This window comes from Phragmites australis, chromosome 24 (genome assembly GCF_958298935.1).
Source record: "Phragmites australis chromosome 24, lpPhrAust1.1, whole genome shotgun sequence".
NCBI lineage: Eukaryota > Viridiplantae > Streptophyta > Magnoliopsida > Poales > Poaceae > Phragmites > Phragmites australis.
Genome location: NC_084944.1, coordinates 12,794,576 through 12,810,726, shown reverse-complemented (window position 1 = coordinate 12,810,726; position 16,151 = coordinate 12,794,576). Strand labels below are relative to the sequence as shown.

Sequence of the window (16,151 nt, the reverse complement as noted above, 5' to 3'; positions counted from 1 at the left end):
TATCACTTTTGTTTTTGTATGATTATTTGTTCTAGCTTAAGTCACAGGCTTTAATGTGTATGCAGTACCAATTTAACATTATTTAAAATATTAAATGAAGGGTAGTGATGGAGTGAGTAGGGCAGATCTTGAAAGTGCATGACTAGATGCTAGACAACATTGAAAAGCCTAGATTGGCCTATACAATAAAATGAAATGAATAAGTTATGACTTAATGGCTGATTGTGTGTATGGTGGAATTTACCACTTAGTTGGATGTGCAGCTGCAAAGTAGTACTGCACTTTGCACGCACATAGTTTTCAAGCACACAAAATTTGTTCTGTTAAAAAAGCGTTAAAAAAATTTAGACGTCATGGTGGGAATATGCGCAAAATCATTATACACGTGCAATATCTGTTATTGTTTGATGCTTTTATTTGGATTTTATTGGGTGGATCCACCATCTGGGTAAACATAATTTATACTGAGGATGTTGCAGGACTGAAAATTATCTGATGCGAACCATGTAACTGTTTTTCTTTTTCTTACTTTTTATTATGCTTCCAGGGCTTCATTTGTATTGCAGAATGGTATTTCTTTCTTTGTAATATGAGCTCTTTTGTAGGAAATGAGGGAAGAGAATATGTTCTGAGGAGGTGGCGTGATTTGCTTCTGAAATTTCTATCAGGAATGATCAGTTTGCCTAATTAGATTGCCTAATCACACAAGATGGGCAAAAATTTCTATCAGGAATGATCAAAAATCTGTAAGCAGTACTACAACCACGAGATCACACAAGATTGCCTAATTAGATTTCCAGCTTGATTCTAGAAAAGCTGCCGAGAGAGAGATAGACCTGAATTCCTCTATGATCGCTTAATCACACAAGAAGGCCTAGACGGATCGCCACTCCGCGCCCGTACAGAAGAGGCGGCGTGATTTGCTTCCGTGAAAGTACGCAGAGGGATCTACGCTGGCGCGAGGCTTCGAGACGAACGGGCCGCCGGGCAGGGGAACCAAGAGGAACTTGACCACCAAGAGGGGAAAGGGAAGGAAGAAGGCGAGAGGCTTCGGATGCACGTCGGCGGGGATCTCCGAAGGCGCAGTGGCGCCAGAATGGTGATACCGGGAGGTGGAGACCGGCGGCGGTAGAGGGGTTCGCAGCAGGAGGACGTTGTGAGGCCGCCGGCCGCAGGCAGAGGATTCACTGAGCGGGACGCCTCTGCCAGCTTACCCTCCCTGATCGCCGGCCGCCGGCGGCAGGCAGAGGAGTCGGCTGCGCATTTGAGGGTGGTAGAGCGAAATAAAAGGAAGGGGGCGTTAAAAAGTTGAGAGCGGATTGAGAGCGGAAGAAAACGTTGAGGTGGGAGGAAGGATTGTTACGTTTTTTTTAAGTGTTTTTGCCCAAGTGATGGGTGATGTGTTTCCTGAGCTGAAAGACAACGAAAAGAAGATCCAAGATATAATTAGAGATGAAGAAGAAAGCTTCGAGAACACTCTAGCAAAGGTATTATTAGTTTCCAGAAGGATTGTTTAACTATAGTATCTGTTTAGGCAAGTTCATTGACACTGGATATTAGCCTTTGCTCATGGCAGATTAATGTTTGCACACTTCGTCCCTCTGAATGTGCACTATTCACTTAGTATCTTAGTTTTATTTTTGGAAAAAAGCCTCGATACGTTTTCTTGCTGGACGTTTGTGGCCACTAACTATTCTTATTTTCTTTCACCTTCAATAGTTCAGTTTCACTTGTGCAATACTGCTAAAGGAGGTAATATAGAATAATATAGTGCACTAAGTGGGATTAGGTAATCTTGTTATGGGGGAACACGTGTCTCAAGTTGGATAATAATTGCAATCCTGGAGAATAAAATTCAATTTAAACGACATAGTTCAACCACATTCGACAATTGCTCACCTTGCCACTGCCATAGGCAATTCAATTTGCTTGGTTTGCAGTTGTACCATCCAAAATTCAATTTGACGTCCATGATTCAATTTCTAGTCTCTTATCATCATATTAATTACAGTTCTTATAAGATGAACTCACAATGGGTCTGTTTAGTTGCCAGCACGCTCTAGCCTGGCATGTTTCTGTGAGCCACGCTCACCTCAGCCAGACTGCGTCCATGCAACGGCACTTTGTTTGATTGCATGTATGTCTGGCTAACCACAGATGGTGTTTGGATGCCTGCATGAAGATATGTTGCATGAGATAAAAGTGGACAAATGAGCGTTACCATGATATTCATTTTTCGTAACTATACTTTTATAGTCATTAGTTTATCTTATTAAGCCTTGATATTCTTTGAAATACATTAATATCACTTAATACACATTAATCACATACTAGTGTCATCATTAGCTAAGCACCTGCTTGCATCCAACAAGCCTGGCTCTCCATAAATGCCCAAATTCCACGTTTCTGCTCAGCCTGGCTGAGATGCTCCTTTTGAATCCTGGGAGTCAGGCCAAGGTGTCATGCAGGCAATCAAATACCTTCTATCATCCCACGGGCCAGGCTGAGCCATATACAGGAAACATGCTGCATCTCTTTATAAAAGCAGAGAACAAAAACTTACGACTAAAAAGTATCTAGTTTATTATTTCTTTGCAACTACCAAAGTTCTGTTCTTTTTTTCTCCCCCTCTACTTGGCCCAATTAACACTTGCGATGCTGGTTTATTTTGCAGGGTTATGAGAAGTTTAAGAAAGCTGCAGATGCTGTTAAGGAGAATGGGGGTACCTTACTTAGTGGGCAGGCAAGTGTTTCTGGTTTTTGAATCTCATTAAGTTACCTGTTTCTGTTTTCTCCGGAAGATGTTGGTTTTTGATTTCACTGTGTTACTTATTTCTTCTTCTTTTTCTCTGGAAGATGTTTGTTCCTTGTTCTTAAGTAATTTGTCATGTGGCTAGGTTGGGTAAGGTCTTGAGGTCAGAGGGTAGGCCGCGTGTGCTCTATTTTACCACCTCCGGTGTCATGTAGTAGGTTTAGATGGCCCTAAACAGTTTAATCCAAGCAACGTGAGTGGCAGCTGCACCACAGTGGTAGGGTTAGAGATGGGAGACTAGATTAAAATTCTTCTTGCTTAACGAAAAGAGATACATCCCCGACTTATATAAATGGAATGACCTGATCCTTAAGAAAGACTTATATAGATGGAATGACCTGATCCTATATAGATGGAATGACCTGATCCTTAAGAAACCTAACTTTAAAAGCAAGGAAACAACTCAATCTAATCTTATATCTAAATAACAAACCAATCCTAACTCACCTAGATGATACAGTCATATTACATTGACAGCCCTACTGAACTACACAAATTGATGTTGCTTTTCTTTTTGGTATACTGAAATAATTAATTTGTTCATTCAGGATGCATTTGTTCTGTGGGACACCTACGGTTACCCAATTGATTTGACTGAGGTTAGTTTCACATTTTGTTGTCATGTTTTGATCAGCAAATTCAAGTAAACCTTTATTATCTGTTAACCTTGTATTGTTATTATTTTCCATTGTGTAGGTCATGGCAATTGACTATGGGCTGACCGTTGACAAGGATGGTTTTAATGATTCTATGGAAGAAGCGAGGCAAAAAGCTAGGAATGCTCACAACACGGTTATTTTTCATTTATGCCGAGTGTTGAAGTTAATCCTGAAGAGTTTCTTGTATATGCCATCCAACTATTCTTCCCGTTTATTTTTTTCATTTGATGACCACATGTTCCCTAAATATCTGTAATATGCACCTGATGTTTCAGTCAGTTGGGGGCCTTTGTTCGTAATTTTACTTAATTGATTTATATGTTTCTTTTGGCAGGCTGGTGGGAATTTTATTGTTATGGACGCCAATGCTACAGCACAGCTGCGCAACCAGGGGCTTGCTAGCACAGACGATAGCCCGAAGTTCATGTGGCCCAAGGTTAGACTACTGTTCTTATTTTTTGGTGTTATTGTTGCAGTTTTACGACTTATTAGGTACACTCGACTTCTGGCTGTTCCTGCATTTTTAATATTTTGAACAATGGTTATTAGGTTTGGTGACTATTATTTATTATTCTATTCTTGTCTTTCCATTAAGATTTTGCAGGAACATGGGAGTGTGGTCAAGGCTATCTATACTGGCTCAGAATACATAGCTACCACATCTGGTGATGAGAACTTTGGCCTTGTGTTGGAGAGTACAAGCTTAACAGGGTGGTCAGGTACAACACATTGTGAACAATGCAATTTTGATAGAGTTCAAATCTGGTATGTGGTATTGGTTTTGTAATTCATCCCAAGAACCTATATTAGCTCTTTTAAGGGTTTAGAAAACTAGTTCCAGGATTTCACATGCTACCCATGTGGAAAATACAAACTGAAAATTTAAAGTTTCAAACATAAATTTTGTCTGTATTCATCTTGTTTAGATTGGTTGTTACCGTTTTGACCCTTTCTCATCTGGCTGGCAAATTCAACTTTGAAGTTTCAATTAGCATTTTCAAGCAGTTTGGCTTGTAACCATCAAAAGTTTGGAGCCATCTATGGTGTGGTTTTAGGACCTATTCTGATTCGCCGAACCATTGCCCTGATATCTCAGGATTTCTTTTTTCTTTTAAACTCTTTTATGTACATCATGCCTCCATTTGAAGCATCAAGTTGGTGCTGTCTCCAGTTTCCTTTGAGATTGGAAGCATAATGTGGGGTTGGGATGTTGAACCTTGCCTCTATAGATCCTCAAGGTTGCTCATACTACTGAATTTGCCGCTTCAGATTCAAAATTCTGAGGTTACGATCAGGCAGGTGACTGCTGCTGGTAGCCTGTTATAAATCAGAGCTGGCCATGGTTTAGTTTTGAAGCCTGTTTTGGTTTTGGAAATCCTGGGTCCTTGCAAATAAATGTTTGGAGCATCTTTTTCTTTCGTTACACAGCGCGCAATCTCTCGGTCAGAGTAGCAATGCGCGCCCAAAAGAATTTAGCAAGGCGCTAATCCAACTTCGTACTGCAGTAGATCCCTCCGCTTTCACCTTGTTCTGCCTCACGCACTCACCCGAACGGCCAAACCACCAAACTACCTTCTTCCTCCTCTCATTCTAACCCCAAATTCGGTGAACTGAGCTTTCAAATTGGCTCAGTAAAACTACCTAGTCGATTTCAAAAAAACTTTCAAATGATTTCATAAAAACTTTCGACTCGAAAACCCCCAAATCGACCGGCAAAAACTTTCCATCCAATTTCAACAAACTTTTAGATCGATTCTTGAGGATTTATAATCGATCTGGGAAACTTTCGAAATCGATTTACAGAAGACATATGAGGCATAAACTAGGCCCTGACTGAATGGACTCCTAGGCTCTAGCCATGGAAATAATAACACACCAACGCTAATAGGACAGTTTTTTGATAGGTTATAGGTTATTGTTTTAGGCAAGTAACATAGTTCTCTCAGTTTTTTTCTTCTTTTATGCACTGTCATGCAAGTTTGGTGGTTCCGGTGGTCAGGTACCTAGTCAATTTACAAAAAACTTTCAAATGATTTCATAAAAACTTTCTACTCGAAAACCTCCAAATCGACCTGTAAAAACTTTCCATCCAATTTCGACAAACTCTTAGATCGATTCTTGAGGATTTATAATTGATCTGGAAAACTTTCGAAGTCGATTTACAAAAGACATATGAGGCATAAACTAGGCCCTGACTGAAAGGACTACTAGGCTCTAGCCATGGAAATAATAACGCACCAACGCTCATAGGACATAGTTTTTTGATAGGTTATAGGCTATTGTTTTAGGCAAGTAACATAGTTCTCTCAGTTTTTTTTTTCTTCTTTTATGCACTATCAAGCATGTTTGGTGGTTCCGGTAGTCAGGTACCTAAACTACATAGCTTGGGATGGGTCGTGCTTTGGGTGATTGTTAAGTCGGACTTCGCATTATAAAAAATGTTATGCATGTGCTATAATCGTAATACAGATTATTGTTAATTTATACATCATTGTTAATCTCTTGCCTCCCTTCTTGTCCCAGGAACCTATTAGACTTGTTTTTAATGGATACTTTGCCAAAAGTGAGGCGTCATTAATCATAGTATACATCTTGTTAATCTGTCTAGACGTTTTTTTTTTTTGTTTTAGTTTTTCTTGTCACATTAATCATGTCAGTACAAGACTGTAGTTGGGTGTACGCATTGCATGGGATGATAATGGTAGTCATTCCCTAGAGTGGGTGAGCAATACATATGCTTTCTCCGGTCATGCTTTTAAACATGTTTCTAATGTTGATAAATTTGGAGTGGTCTATCCTTGTTCAAGTTGTCACAATAGAACTAGATGGAAAAAATATATACTAAGCTCGCATCTATGTCAAGTTGTCAAAGAGGATTTATGCCTGTACACTAGATGAACTGGACATGGAACATGCAGGCCAGACTCCTTTTGCCCCTCTCACGGTCCCACCTCTCCATGGCACCCCCATCGTCCCCGCCATCACCGCTGCCAGCGGCGAGCGGCCGCCTCGTCATACTCTACGCATCGCAAACCGGTAACTCCATGGACGTTGCCGAACGTGTAGGCCGAGAGGCTGAGCGTGGTGGCTGTCCGACCGTCGACGTCCTCTCCATGGACAGATTTGATCCTGTAAGATCCGAACCCTAAAAAATCCACCCTCATGACCCTTCCCGTTTGACATTATGTGAATATCACTTGCCGCTTCTACTTGATTGTGCAGAGTTGCTTGCCAGGCAAATGTTTCGTGGTCTTCGTCGTGTCCACCATGGGGCAGGGCGATCCCCCAGATTCCATGAAGGTAGGGACATTGAAATGCCTTTTTTGTTGAGGAGTTTTTAGACTATTGATTTGATAATTACAATTTTGGTTTGGGTTTCGCACGTGGAGGGTTTTTGGAAATACCTTCTCCCGAAGCATCTGGGTGCGCGGTGGCTGGAAGGGTTACATTATGCCGTGTTTGGGCTTGGCGATTCAGGCTACCAGAAGTACAATGTGAGTCTTCTGACTAGGATTTTATAACCTGCTATTGCGCTATGTGCTGCTTTTAATACAATAATGTGAGGTGATTTGTTGAAATGATCTGTAGTTCACTAGTTTTGGGAATTAATTGTGGATATAACATTCCAATGTTCTAGCAACACATGACGGTGCGCAGGGCTAGAAAAAGGTATGTGGTTATAGCAACACTCATCGTTTGTTTTGGGGGCAGTTGCGAAGGATGATTTGGGGGGAGATAACTTGTTTGTGCCTTACTATTGGCGCTCTGCTATGGTGAATGCTTGTAACTTGCAATTGTATCATCAATTAAAGCTCTTTTGAGTTACTATAGCAGATTGAGCAAACATTGCAAAGCTTGCTAGAGTTATATTACTATCTCAGCTGTAGTGCCATCTTTTTTGTGCTCATTATTTTTTCAAGAAAATCTCGGCTAGTAGGTTGTCCTCTGTTACTCACAAATCATGACTATTATGGTTTGCAAAATCGTATATGCTTCTTGCTTCTGTTTTCCTATTCACTTTTGTGTTTGCACTGCAGTTTCCTGCAAAGAAGCTCGATCAAAGGCTTTTAGATCTTGGTGCAAAACGAATCATAGAGAAAGGCTTGGGAGATGATCAACATCCTGCAGGGTATGATTTTAATATCAACCGTTTGTTCATTTGCTATTGTTCCTATATTCATACGAAAGCTTTGGAGAAGTCAAATGCCATATGTTTTTTTGGTTAAATTTAAGCATTATCTTTTGTTTTTCTTCGGGTTGGAAAGCAATTTGTCAAAGTTACTAAGGGATTATTTTGTTATTGTATACCAGATATGAAGGAGCTCTAGATCCGTGGTTGCAGTCTTTGTGGAAATCACTGAATCAAACAAATGTGTCATTGTTACCAAGAATATCAGATATCATTCATCCTAATTTGAATATGTTGGGGGATGCAAAGATCGAAGTCATCTATTACTCGGCTCCACAAGATACCAGCATTTCAGGTGTGAGGTCTCAATCTTGATAATGATTACCAGCATTCTGTAAACAGTTCATCTAATATTTCTTCTAAAAGATTCTATCTATCATCTATTCACCAGACTCCAAGAGATTAATTGATAGAGCACGCTCAATGTCCCCTGCTCTAAAGTTCCATAATGACAGAGAGCCACCATACATGTTACGGATGGTATGTTCTGTATCCTCTCCAAGAGCATAACAGTTTAAACATTCGTCTCTATGGAATTTTCTGCATTTACATATAAAATATTGCTCTATGGTGTGTATTAGGTTGCTGAATTATTTGCTCCTCTGCTATGATCCTAGATCTTAACAGGTGTAAACATCCGCCGGGAGGATAACCGGGCGGCGTCAGCTGCTAGGGACGAGAGATTAGACTATAGATGAGAGAGACTTATAATATTAGATGAGGCTAGATTAATTCTTCTTGCTCGATTGATTCCCTGAGGGGGCGGCTGCTCCTTATATATATAGAGCTTGGCTGAATCTAAACCTACTAGGACTTGAGTCCTAAACAGGCTCCATCTCGAGTCCATCTTGATTGCAACTTGTTTGTTCTTTCATGCCAATTCTAACTCAATTCTAATCGAATCCAATTTGCTTACTTCCCCTAATTCGACTCTCCTAACATATCTCAATTTGGACTTGACTTCTCATTTTAATTTATTTCCTTCCTAATTTATCTAACCTAATTTATCTCCTATCTTACTTAACTCTCGTACATGACATCGCTCTTTTTGAGCAGCTCATCCTCGAGTTGCAGGGTGGTGGCCATAGTTGCAGCCCTTGAAATCCCTATGTTAACGAACGGTTGTAGCGCCAGCATGACACAATGGAAGGTGTAGGGCAATACATACATGACATCCGTATCTTGAACAGACGAGGACGTTCACGTGGTAGCTGTTGATAGACACTGAACTCTGAGCCTCCTTGACGTGCCTGATGCATGCCTTTGCCATCCCATGGAAGACGACGTTGGAATTGGACGTTGCTCCCACGTTCATGACGATGCCGTTGTGCAGCACTTTGGTCAGCCCCACGTTCATGAAGATGACGTTGGAGTTGGTGGATGTTTGTGGCGGGCGGCAATGGAGGAGGCAGACTTGGCATGGTGGTGACTGCTAGTAGGGTTGCAGCCGGTGAAGGAGCCGCTGCAATGGATAACGTACCACTTTGCAGGATGCTAGACGTGTTGATGGTTGTCGCCAATGAAGGCGTCGACACACTGGAAGTCATGCTACTGTGTAGCACTGGTGGTTGATTAACAATGGTCAATAAGCGTTGTTCCATCATCGAAATTCGCCGAGCTATTGCTTGATGTCGGCCAGGGTGTTGTTGACAATGGTGAAGCCATCTGGGAATTTCTTTCTCAACACCATATCCTGTTCGACAAGAAGTGCTTGGAATAGAGGAGGCGGCCAGCAATGGAGGAGGCGGGCTTGGCATGGCGGTGACTGCTGGTAGGGTTGCAACCGGTGAAGGAGCCGCTGCAATGGATAACGTACCACTTTGCAGGATGCCAGACGGTTGATGATTGTCGCCGATGAAGGCGTCGGCCCAGTGGAAGTCATGCTGCTGTGTAGCACTGGTGGTTGATTGACAACGGTCAATAAGCGTTGTTCCATCATCGAAATTCGCTGAGCTACTGTTTGATGTCGGCCAGAGTGTTGTTGACAATGGTGAAGCCATTTGGGAATTTCTTGCTCAACACCATATCCTGTTCGGAAAGAAGTGCTTGGAATAGATCGTTCTCAGCACCAGAAGCCATGGGCTAGTTATGATCCTAGATCATAACGGTGGTAAACATCTGCCGGGAGGATAGCCGGGCGGCGTCAGCTGCTAGGGATGAGATATTAGATTATAGATGAGAGAGAATATTAGAGGAGACTCGATTAATTCTTCTTGCTTCATTGATTCCCTGAGGGGGTAGCTGATCGTTATATATAGAGCTTGATCGAATCTAAACCTACTAGGACACTAGTCCTAAATAGACTCCATCTCGAGTCGTCCCTGATTACAACTCGTTTATTCCTTCATGCCAATTCTAACTCAATCAACCGAATCCAACTTGCTTACTTCTCCTAATCCGACTCTCCTAACATATCTCAATCTGGACTTAACTCTTGCCCATGACATCCTCATAAACTTTCATCTGCTGTACACATCTTATCCATCAGTAGTTGAAAGGGTTTGAACTGATTTGTATAGAAGTAGATTTCCTAACCTACAGTTTAGTAGTTTAGTAGGCTATTTTGTACTGACCTTGCGATAAAATAGTATCATGTATCATAAGCCGATGCACAGTACATTTTCTGTTGACTGGTGCAACACCTAATGCTGGATTTAGGGCCTATTTGTTTCTTTTTTGAAAAGCTATACTTTTGGTTTTTAGAAATAGGCTGTTAGCTTCTACAATAATTTTTTGGCTTCTTAGCACATAACTTATCAGAAAAGTGTTTCTTAGCGAACTTCTCAGTTTTAGTTCATTTTCCTCAGAAACAGGCTTTTTGACTTCTCCAGAAACCCATTTTTTCTGGCTTCTGAGTAGAAACAGGAAACAAACATGACCTTAGCTTATTTTTGCCATTTTCTTTTCACTGGGCAAATATCCACCATATACAAGCTTTGATTGCAAGGCAAGGTAGCCTGTATAGCACGGTTGATGCACAGTTGCTTCTTCTGTAGACACCTAAATAGTCAACTCTATCGTGAGAAGCTTGCCACTAACTATGCATGATCCTGCTCAACTTGCATTTTTATGTCATGATTGTGATGCTGTTTTGCTCAGTAGGTTCAGTTGGCACAGGCAGATGTTCACCATTCTCAAAGAAAGTCTAACCTCAATGAATTCCTAAATAATAGCTGGGACTGTAGTGAAAATACTGAATAATAGCTGGGACTGTAGTATAACAAACAACAGGTCAGGGATAGTAATGGTTCATTGTGGGAATGCTCCATTTGTGTTGTGACTAAAATAAATTGATGATGCAACAATTGTGTTGTAATTTAGTAGATTCATTTTTATTTGCTTAGTTTCACTTGATGATATTGCTAACCTTTTTAGGTAACAAACCAACGTTTGACTAAGGAGGACTCTGAAAGAGATGTCCGCCACTTTGAATTGGAAGATCCGTGCTCTGTATGTTCTTTGTTCCATATGATGATATTCGCTTGCAATCATCTTGTGAACGCATGAAGAGATTGAAAGATTGTTTCTTTTTTGTCATGTTAGGCCATCAGTTATCAAGTCGGTGATGCTCTAGAAATTCTACCAAGACAGAATTCATCAACTGTTGATGCTTTCATTAAACGCTGTAACTTGGATCCAGATTGTTACATAACGGTATGTGGATCTGTTTTGTTGTCTTGTGGATTTAGCTTTTTTGTATCTTTGTGCTTTTCTCTGCCACTGAGGCAACTTTAGTTTCTCAACACTTTTGCGGCCCACATTACTAGCTATATGCACATTATTTGTTGCAAAATCAAATATCTGAACAGGATTTTTGCTTTAGTAGCAAGCAATTTATCATGGTTTAGACAATCCACCCATTTTTCTTTCTCAAATGCATGGTTCTTGAGTTTATCCATTAAAAGGGATACATCTACAGGTAGTTGTGCTTCTTATATGTTATATCTTCTCAACCAGTGAACCTATTGCAGTTACCAAGCTAACCAAAGAGGAGACATAATTTTTGTGTGCCCAGATTCGAGCAAAGGGCGGGGTCAACGTTCCCAAAGGTTCGCTTGTGAACTGTTTGATGGATCGCATCAAGCTAAAGACCTTTGTTGCTTTGACAATGGATGTCGCATCAGCTTCCCCTCGGCGATATTTCTTTGAGGCAAGAGCAATTACCCTGAATGCTTCATCTCATACAGAAATTTTGTAGTTTGATATATTATCAATGCCTCTGATATCCTGATGTCTATGACCAATATGCCACCTCGATGCTCTCACAACTCCAATGTTGTTTTGTAGATCATGAGCTATTTTGCAACAGCTAAACATGAAAAGGAAAGGCTTCAGTATTTTGCTTCTCCTGAAGGAAGAGATGACCTCTACCAGTACAATCAAAAGGAGAACCGGACTGTTCTAGAAGTAAGTAATGTCTTTACCATAGATTTTCATAATAATGTTCTTGCAGTAGATACCTTAGCATGCCATTGTCCTTTGACATTTTTTTTTGTTCAATAGTGACATGGATTTCTACTGGTTTTAGGTATTGGAGGATTTTCCCTCGGTGCAAATGCCTTTTGAATGGTTGGTGCAACTAACGCCTCCATTAAAGAAAAGAGGCTTTTCCATATCATCATCCCCATTGGCCCAACCAAATCAGATACACTTGACTGTTAGTATTGTATCATGGCTTACTCCTTTTAAGAGGACACGGCATGGTCTCTGCTCTACATGGCTGGCAGGGCTCAGTCCAAATGAAGGTGTGCATTGCTTCTTTTAGTTACGGTTCGAAACCTCTCTGTGTTGTGTTGTCTTCCTCGTGTTCTTTTCCTGTATGGCACTCCTACTGCTAGAATAATAATAATGTACTCTTCATTTTAACTTAGCACATGCACCCACTCAACCCCACGAGCAAAGCAACCTTCAACCCTCTCTCACAGTGTGCTTACTTGCAGAGAATCTTATACCATGTTGGATACACCGAGGATCCCTACCTCGTCCACTTCCATCGATTCCTCTCCTGCTTATTGGACCAGGAACAGGATGCGCACCATTCCGTGCATTTGTAGAGGAAAGGGCTGCACAGAGTGTGGCAGAACCAACTGCTCCTATTCTATTCTTCTTTGGTTGTAGAAATCAAGATAGTGATTTTCTGTACAAGGACTTCTGGTTAAATCATGCTCAAAACCAGGGGGTGCTATCCCTGAAAAAGGGTGGTGGTTTCTTTGTTGCTTTTTCTAGGGATCAACCAGAAAAGATCTATGTACAAGACAAAATAAAGGAGCAGAGTGCAAGAGTGTGGAACATATTATGCTCTGATGTTGCAATATACGTTGCCGGGTCTTCTACCAAAATGCCTGCTGATGTTACAGCTGCATTAGAAGAAGTTATCTGCCAAGAGGGTGGTGTTCCAAAACAGGCTGGTTCAGGATGGCTCAGGGAACTGAAAAGGGCTGGTAAATTTATAATTGAAACTTGGTCATAATCGTGAGTCAAACAGGACATGTATGCATTACTATGAAGTATCAAGTTTCCACAATTATTTATGGGGTATGGAACTGAAGAATAAGTGTACAATGATGTTGAACATGTAAGAAGTATGTTTTTGCAATTTTTTTCCTGTCATTGTTGATTGCCTTAGTTGTTATGACCCTGGAATGGGCTCAGACAAGTTTCTCAGCCTGGTAAGTGAAGCCTGTCTAAGTTGATGAGCTTGCTGTGTTGCATTCGACAATCTACAACAGGATGAGGATGTCATTCTGATAAACCTGAGTAAGCATCGCTTTGAGATAAGTAACTTGTGCACAAGGTTCATAAAGACATAAAAAATCACTAATTGTTTCGGACAAACGCTGCTGCTGTTGTTGTTTATCGTGATGGAATCTACGTGTAATCCTGTAAAGTTAAACCGCTTTGGTGATGTAGTGGATTCTATATAAACCCTGTGGTAAAATTAGTGATTTTTTACAGGAAGGCCCCGGGGGGGGGGGGGGGGTGTTGTAGGTGCTGTATTTGATGATTTTGAGCTAGTGCTTCCATTTCAACCTTAGAAGGATGAAAAAAGATGTCATAGGTTTGAGGTAGGACTATATTTGAAAGATATTGTGGCTCTGGTGTTTAACTGCTAATTGTGGAAATGTCTAGTTTGAAACCTGTATTGTTGTGTTTCGACAAATCCATGATATGCTACTAAGTAACCGCATAATGCAATCAATTTTGTTCTAGTTTAAAACCTGTATGTTGTGTATTGATAAATTCACGATATGCCACTGAATAACCGCATAATCATGTCACTCATTGTGAGGCTGACATGGGCCCACATGTCAGTGAGACATCAATGGCTTATACCTACTGATTGCTATTTCATTAATTCGCAGGTGTACAAATTGCCTTCTGACAGAATTTTTGCCACATACTTTGGCGGTGATGAGAAATCTGGTCTTGCTGCTGATACCGAGTCGAAGAACATATGGTTGAAATATCTACCGAAAGAAAAGGTTCTTCCTTTTGGGTGCAAGGTATAGTGCATGTGCTGGGTTTGTTGATCAAAGCTCCTGCCAATGTTGGACTACATGTTATTTTCATTTCACCTCCCCCGTTTTCTCTGGGCCAGTTTTTCCATGCCACTTGTTTATTTGATTATATTATATTGTGTAAATATCCTTTTTTTATTTGGTTCGTAACGAACAGTTTACATGCATTGTTTGAACAGGACAACTTTTGGGAGATGGGTGACACTGGTCCATGGGACCCTGTACTGAAATTCATTTTGATCGTATTGGCAACCGTGATGCTACTTCATTGGTGAACAATGATGACCCTACATGTATTGAGATATGGAATCTTGTGCTCATTCAGGTCAGTATGCTATTTCTATATCTTCTTTTGTTTAAATAGTTAAGCCTAATTTTAGTACATGGACAGCTATTGTGCTCGTTTGCACATTTTATCTTTCCTTATTTATTCTTTCTATGTACTTACACATTGGCTTAACTTCCAGTTCAATAGGGAGGCAGATGGTACGTTGAGACCTTTGCCAGCAAAACATGTGGACACTGGGCTGGGCTTTGAACTTTTAACTTCTATCCTTCAGAATAAAATGAGCAATTATGACACAGATGTATTCGTGCCAATATTTGATGCCATCCACCAAGTATGTCGACATATGCACACTTGCAGTTGCTTTTGTGCTTATGCACATCCAAATATTGATTGGCTGTAGTACAAGCTATATATTAATAATTTCGTACGCATCTATTAATGCAGTTGGCTGGCGATGGAATTCAACCATACTGTGGTAAAGTAGGTTCCGATGATGTTGGCAAAGTTGACATGGCTTACAGAGTAGTTGCAGATCACATAAGAACCCTTTCATTTGCTATTGCTGATGGTTCTCAACCTGGTAAGTGAAGCCTGTCTTTGTTGATGAGCTTGCTGTGTTGCATTCGACAATCTACAACAGGATGAGGATGTCATTCTGATAAACCTGAGTAAGCATCGCTTTGAGATGAGAAACTTGTGCACAAGGTTCATAAAGACAAAAACTTGTGCAGTTCATTTAGGATGGTTAGATTGATTGACTGAAAGCTTATTTCTCTGAAGTTTCTGTTCCATAGCGATTTGTTTTGAGGCAAACTATCACTGTGACATTGGATTGAAATTCAGGCTTATGGACATAAGTAGATGTGTATGTCCAATTTTTTGGAATCAAAATAGCACAAGCTGAATCAGAATCACTATGTCAGCCATTGGGAGCTAAAATGAGTAATTGAGTAGTCTAACCATTATGTATCCTCTCCAAGAGCATAACAGTTTAAAATTCGTCTCTATGGAATTTTCTACATATAAAATATTGCTCTATGTTGTGTATTAGGTTGCTGAATTATTTGCTCCTCTGTTATGATCCTCGATCTTAACGGGTGTAAACATCCGCCAGGAGGATGAAAGGTCTACAGCCTCACAGGTAGCTCAGGAACTCACCCAAGACACACGTACACTAACAATGGTATTTTTGTACTGCAATGGCTTGCTACCTTTTTTGTTTTCTTCTCTATTTATACACTGCTGACCATTACAATAGGGCCTGGTTCAAACAGCTAATAACTACAACAATTACTACTTTAATTGGCTATTATTCTCCCTAATTTGCAAGCTGGAAATCCCTAGTTCAAACAGCTAATAACTACAGCAATTACCGCTTTAATTGGCTATTATTCTCCCTAATCTGCTAGCTGAAAATCTGCACACATCAAGGCTTATTGCTAACAATCTCCCCCTAATCCTTGTGTGTGGACTTGGAATTGATGTTGACCATTCCAATCCTAGCATGAAGCTCATGGAATCTGACTCGCCCAAGTGCCTTCGTTTGAATATCAACGAGCTGGTCCTTAGTGCTGATGAAATCAGCATTAATCCTTCCATCTTCCTGGCACTCCCTGATGAAGTGGTAGCGCACATCGATGTGTTTGCTACGTTCATGGAAGACAGGGTTTTGTATCAGCGCTAA

At 40.7% G+C, this 16,151-nt stretch overlaps 1 protein-coding gene across 5 annotated transcripts; it reads left to right on the top strand.

The window, feature by feature from the left end:
- Positions 1–1,358: 1,358 nt before the first annotated feature.
- LOC133907720 (NADPH-dependent diflavin oxidoreductase 1-like) lies at positions 1,359–15,426 on the top strand. Of its 5 annotated transcripts, none has more exons than XM_062349797.1 (21): positions 1,359–1,487; positions 2,675–2,743; positions 3,361–3,411; positions 3,509–3,604; positions 3,806–3,907; positions 6,390–6,602; positions 6,694–6,771; positions 6,861–6,965; positions 7,509–7,600; positions 7,783–7,955; positions 8,052–8,140; positions 11,036–11,110; positions 11,204–11,314; positions 11,676–11,810; positions 11,948–12,067; positions 12,189–12,405; positions 12,601–13,101; positions 14,023–14,163; positions 14,358–14,503; positions 14,646–14,765; positions 14,912–15,426. In XM_062349797.1, the coding sequence occupies exons 1-18, from the start codon at positions 1,392–1,394 to the stop codon at positions 14,040–14,042; spliced, it is 2,343 nt and encodes a 780-aa protein (XP_062205781.1). In that variant the 5' UTR covers positions 1,359–1,391; the 3' UTR covers positions 14,043–14,163; positions 14,358–14,503; positions 14,646–14,765; positions 14,912–15,426. The 5 variants fall into 5 exon arrangements, with proteins under 5 accessions (XP_062205781.1, XP_062205780.1, XP_062205779.1 ...); XM_062349796.1 differs by having other exon boundaries at positions 14,646–14,798; XM_062349795.1 differs by lacking the exons at positions 14,023–14,163; positions 14,358–14,503; positions 14,646–14,765; positions 14,912–15,426 and having other exon boundaries at positions 12,601–13,256.
- Positions 15,427–16,151: the final 725 nt, after the last annotated feature.

What these genes read in the sequence shown, in the direction of transcription:
- LOC133907720 (XM_062349795.1), top strand. Translation starts at nt 1,392, where the DNA reads ATGGGTGATGTGTTTCCTGAGCTGAAAGACAACGAAAAGAAGATCCAA. An exon ending in CTCGGCGATATTTCTTTGAG is followed by an intron (nt 11,811 to 11,947) that starts GCAAGAGCAATT and finishes GTTGTTTTGTAG; the next exon opens with ATCATGAGCTATTTTGCAAC. An exon ending in AGAACCGGACTGTTCTAGAA is followed by an intron (nt 12,068 to 12,188) that starts GTAAGTAATGTC and finishes TACTGGTTTTAG; the next exon opens with GTATTGGAGGATTTTCCCTC.